Genomic DNA, 5,394 nt, shown 5'->3' with positions numbered 1-5,394 from the left:
AAATGGATAGAGATAAGGGGAGATAGAGAGGCAAATAGAGTTATGGATATAGAGGTTTCAAATGAGGGAAAGGGTGAGGAGGTTTGGTATTTAAGATAGAAAGGAAGAGAGAGGGAAACAAAGAGGGAGAGGGAGAGGGAGAGATAAAGGCAGATGAAGATCTAGGGAGGTAGGAATAGAGAGAGGGAGACATAAAGAGGAAGAGATAAAGGTATATAGACATGAATATGAAGAGGGAGAGGGGGAGGGGGAGATAAAGAGGATATAGAGGGTGAGACAATAATAGAGATATGAGGATAGAGAGAGAAGAGGGGAAGAGAGATACCTTAGTGGATAAAGAGGGAGAGACAAAAAGGAGAGGGAGAGAAGGAGAGATGTAGACATAGGGAGATATAAAGAGATATAGAGGGATAGATAGATAGAGGTAGGGAGAGAAATTGATAATAAGATATAAAGAGAGAGAGAAAGATATATAGGGATATAGATAAAGTGGGGGAAAGAGAGAGGGAAATACGCTGATGCAAACAAGTAATAGAGAGAGGGAGAGAGAGAGGGGGAGAGAGGGAGAGATATATCCCTTTATCTATTTCTCTATCTCTCCCTCTCTCTCCATCTTTATATATATATATAATCTATATATCACTCTTTCTCTCTAAACATTCCTCTTTATCTCTCCCTCCCTCTTGGTTTTATTTTCTCTTCTTATAAATGTGATAAGATTAGAATGCAATAATGTGAGCATACTATAATGAAAATTGCATGTTATAACATGAGTATGCTTTAACGTGAGCATGTTATAGAGCACTCGCGTTTCTATCTTCTTTAGGTATTTCCAACCCTTGGGGTTGGATTTGCCTTGGGAATCCAATCTAAAGGATTGAACTTACATGTCAGTGCCCAAAGGTGTGTTTTTTGCAAATTTAAAAAAAATATTAAATCTTGAGCCTGGCCTCCATCAAGTTTGCATGTCTTTCAATGTGGAGTTAAAAAAAATATTACAATAATGTTGAGCTCTCTCTTATCTTTTTAACCACATTGCAATTTTTCCCATGTTTCAAATATGTTAGGATTTTGATCTTTAATTTCTTTGCTAGTGTGTCCATTTTTTGTTAGAAACCTAATTATGGCATTTTTGGTTTCACTTTTATCTTTTCATCGAAATTTGAAAAAATAAGTATGGTATTTTTGGTTTCATCTTTTACCTGTCCACCGAAACTTGAAAAAAATTACATTTTTACAAACTAGAGTATATTAAATACACTTAAAAAAGAATCGATTAATATTGAAAAAAATTAACGAGTCTAACACTCAATTTTTTTATTTTTCAATATGTCTACTTTGGAAATCAATAAAAAATCATATATTCATTAAAAATTACTAAAAAAATTGAGCATAAATTACATGGTGTTAGCTATTTTTTTAACGTAACAATTTTTTAAATACTAAAAAAATATTAAAATTTTAGGGGGACCGCTTGAGACACTAAGCTATTTTTTAAAATGAGAACGCTTTATGTGGCCTATATATTTGAATCCCTCAATCTCTACCATTTTGAAAAAAAAATAGAAGTTTAAAAAATTGATTCAAAACGTGTTACTACTCTTGTTCTTGTTGTGTTTCTTGATTATGAGGGTAATTATCTTAATTTCTCATCCGATGTCAGTTTTTCCTTATTTTGAAAATAAAAAAAGTGGGCACTTAAGACTCCCTTTTAGTCCTCCATTTCCATGCACTCACCTTGTGGTAACCAAAGGTGGATTAAAAAACTATTAAACAATTATAACCCTAATATAAAAAGATATAAGAATGAAGCATAAAGATGCAAAAAGAGGATGCAATCTTAGGAAATGTAGATCTAAAAACCCAAGGGTTGTAATGTAAAACTCTAAAATAAGGTTGGCATATGTATGATAGGCTAAGTTCATCAAAATGAAAAGGAAATAAACTATACTTTAGGGTTAAAAACTTAGGTTAATTTAATAAATATAATCAAATAAGCACAATCAATGTAGATTAACTAAAATGGTTAAGAATGGTAAATTGATATTGTACTTTAGAAATTGAATAAGAGGGGTGATGATATTTGGCTCAATAATTGAAGAATGATAACCAAAAAGATGAGATTATAGAATCTATTTGATATCATACCTAAAAATACTGCTTTGTTATTAGCGAGATTCCTAGAAGTTTGTGCTAGATATATATGCTCTATTTGACAAGAAGTTCACATCTCTAAGACAAATTTGTAGTCATGGATATGTACTTGAGATTTGGATTTGGACTCACCCAAGCAATCAATCATGTTATACTCTACAATTTCTCCTATGTCTGACCTTCTATTGTAGTCTTACTAAATATCTACCTAGATGTTGTATTATTTAAAAATATCTTGATGATTATCAAATAGTCACATGTAGTGACACATTCTCTTCGATTTGCACCCAAAGGTTAAACAGTATTGAATACAATATAAAAGTGTTTAAACATTCAAATTCTTTACTCCCTTATGCGTTGCTTTTAACTATTTCAATGTTCTAGAATACTTGATTAGGAGATGAATACCTTATAGTTAAAATGAAATTACTGAATACCTTATAATTAAAATGAAATTATTGAGTGTCCTTAAATACTAGCGCATACCGTCAAGTTGTGTCAATCAGTATTTAGTTGTCTCGAGGTAGAAGGGTGAAAGGGTCCAATTGACCAAATTTGAATTTTACATTTTTCATTGGAAGCGAAAGAGTTCAAAACTAAGACACCTCTATGATGTGGACTTATCCAATAATGGGAGAGTTACTCTAGAGGGCACATGACTAAATGATGATAGGTGCATAGATAGGTGTGATAAATAAGTGGTTTAGACAATTGTATACCAATGTATGTATAAATGGATAAAGTAGGGTTAACTATATGAAGATTTGTGTGAGTAGGGGTGTGTGTATGAAGTGAATAGATACAAAAAATTAAGAAAATAACTCTAACTTTATACAAGATTGTATTATATGTAATCATATATATTTATCGAAATACTGAAAAAAAATATGGATATGTAAATTTCAATAACTGAATGGTAAAATGAAATTTAAATAATTATTTCATGTCCATTGAAACATATTAATTACAGCAGTGGAGACTGTGATATGCTAATGCAATGAAGGTCCCACTCATCCGTAAGGTATCACCAAGTGCTCGCCAACAAATTGATATGATATTGTAAAATAAAGAATGAAATCCTATACTCCATAGTCCATAGGATATGCGAAGAATATGACAACATAAATGGCAAAACTCTAGGAGTATATTCTAACATATTCCTAACTTATTGTGATGGAAGTCAAAGAATTAGGAGCCATTCCACCAATAGTAGCATGCTCTGTGTTTGCTTGCCCCTAGCTCTCAATCATACAGACTATACAAATTGTTCATATTCATACAGACTTTGTTCTATGAATTTTTCATGTTCATACAGGTTTTGTTCTATACAAATTGTTCTGTTGAAGATATCAGATTTTCAGATTTTGTTCTATACAAATTGATCTGTTGAAGATATCAAATTTTCAGATTTTGTTGTTGAACAATTCATGATTTTGAGTTGTACAGCTTTTGAATTAGATTTTAGATTGTATATAAATTTATGTATCAACATTGCAGATCACACTTCAAGATCCATCCATTAGACAGCTAAGAACATAAAATTGGGTAGTTGTCTATGTTGCCTCATTTATCATTCCTTTTAGTAACATAAATTGATGCAACCTGGCATTAGTTTGAATGTCTTGTAGAAATTTACTTAATAAGATCCGTAATTATCAACTGTGTATTGTACGTGGTGTAATGATGAATTCTTTGAAATTTTGGTACCTGAATTGAATTGTTGAGGTCCCTACTATTGTGACCTCCCAACTTTGATCAATTGACAAATTATACGTGTAAGGTTTTAAGAAGTTGCCCGTTATTGTCCATGAAGTTTTTCTCTTTGGGTTACTTTCATCTGGCACCTACTCCTTGATTTCAGTTATTGCGTGATGTATACTGTTTCCTTTATTTTATCCTTATGATTTCATACTTTCAGGCACCTTGCCCATGGAGTCTGCACTGGGTGCAAGCAGAGGAGCAATGACTAGCTGTCCCATGTTTGGAAATAAGGAAATGGGAAGCATCAGTAATCCCAGATGCAAAATGGGTTGCATGAATTTTGCTTTTAATGACCCAAGTCATAAGCAGTATCATGCAGGAGCAGTGAAAGTTTACTGTGGGAAGACAAATAAATTAGAAAAGCAAAATCTAAAGAATCTCTCAGATCTTCATGATGGTTTAACAGATAAAAGAAGGATGAAACTGCTGAAATCAGTTTCCAAGAATCTACTGCTCATGTCTGTTACCTTTTCCCAGGATGCAGATAAATCCCTCCTACAGGAAGTCAGAGGCCAAAATTTCTCTGTAATTGGACATTATCATTTCTTGTTTTGTTCTTTTTCAAGTTAATTTAGGGTTTGATTAGCTATTGATTGCCTACTGTTGTGATTCAGGATGCTCTGCATGTTCTAATGACTCAATTGGAACAAGAGAAGGCAGAGTACAAGGAGAGGAAAAAAGCAATGAAAGCGAAGAAAAAGACCATCAAAGCTCAAAAGAAGGTGCAGAACAAGTGTGAAGATGAATCCTCATCATGTGATTCAACCTCCTGTGAATATGAGGTGGTCGACGTGGCACAACTTTGCATGACTCAGCCTGCCATGGCGTCGATGACTAGGATTCATGAGCCACCCCAGATAACAGGAGACGCCATTACTGTCATTTCAATGGAGGAAAACGGTTCAAAGATAGAAGGGTTGCATGGGGAATTTGCAGAGGGTGAAAAAGGGGTGAGGATGAGGGGAGTGGAGGTTTGCATGGGAGGGAAGTGCAAGAAATTGGGGTCCGAGCAATTGCTGGCTGCTTTTGAGGAGAGAATAAATGTGTCTGGAATGGGATGTGGGGTAAAGGCTGTGGGCTGCAAATGTATGGGGAAGTGCAGAAATGCACCCAATGTGAGATTGCAGGGTGATTTCTGTCAAGAATTGCATATGGGTGTTGGGATTGCAGATGTTGGTTTTGTTCTGGATCACCATTTTGGGGTGAAACAGGAGGAGGATGAGTTTTTAAGCAAGGATGTTGTTTGTGTTTGATTGTGTGTTTGTACAAACATGCCTGAGCAGTATTGATTTTGGTGAAAATGGGAGAACTTTTTTTAACTTGTAAATATTTCATTGTAAATTAAGCGTGTTAGATTGTTTTGAGATGCAAGGAAGGTTAGAGCAACCATGACTGGTTTTAACAGGGACTTGTAACCGAAGTGGTGTTTCATAACTTTGTTTTTGTTGTTGTTATAATTATGGTTTTCTATTGTGGTAA

The 5,394-nt window shown here is 34.0% G+C and overlaps 1 protein-coding gene across 3 annotated transcripts; it reads left to right on the top strand.

Annotated features, from left to right (window-relative positions):
* Window positions 1-3,317: 3,317 nt before the first annotated feature.
* LOC131065942 (diacylglycerol O-acyltransferase 3) lies at window positions 3,318-5,394 on the top strand. Of its 3 annotated transcripts, none has more exons than XM_058000544.2 (3): window positions 3,318-3,469; window positions 4,073-4,440; window positions 4,530-5,394. In XM_058000544.2, the coding sequence occupies exons 2-3, from the start codon at window positions 4,084-4,086 to the stop codon at window positions 5,166-5,168; spliced, it is 996 nt and encodes a 331-aa protein (XP_057856527.1). In that variant the 5' UTR covers window positions 3,318-3,469; window positions 4,073-4,083; the 3' UTR covers window positions 5,169-5,394. The 3 variants fall into 3 exon arrangements, with proteins under 3 accessions (XP_057856527.1, XP_057856529.1, XP_057856528.1); XM_058000546.2 differs by lacking the exon at window positions 3,318-3,469 and adding an exon at window positions 3,552-3,699; XM_058000545.2 differs by lacking the exon at window positions 3,318-3,469 and adding an exon at window positions 3,726-3,929.

This window comes from Cryptomeria japonica, chromosome 2, assembly GCF_030272615.1.
Source record: "Cryptomeria japonica chromosome 2, Sugi_1.0, whole genome shotgun sequence".
NCBI classification, from domain to species: domain Eukaryota; kingdom Viridiplantae; phylum Streptophyta; class Pinopsida; order Cupressales; family Cupressaceae; genus Cryptomeria; species Cryptomeria japonica.
Note: the sequence above shows the minus strand (reverse complement) of the source record. Positions and strands in the feature narration are given on the sequence as shown.

Bases quoted from the DNA above. Each gene is read 5' to 3' on its own strand.
- LOC131065942 (XM_058000544.2), top strand. From the start codon at position 4,084: ATGGAGTCTGCACTGGGTGCAAGCAGAGGAGCAATGACTAGCTGTCCC. The intron at 4,441-4,529 runs GTAATTGGACAT...GTTGTGATTCAG, and splicing joins TCAGAGGCCAAAATTTCTCT to GATGCTCTGCATGTTCTAAT.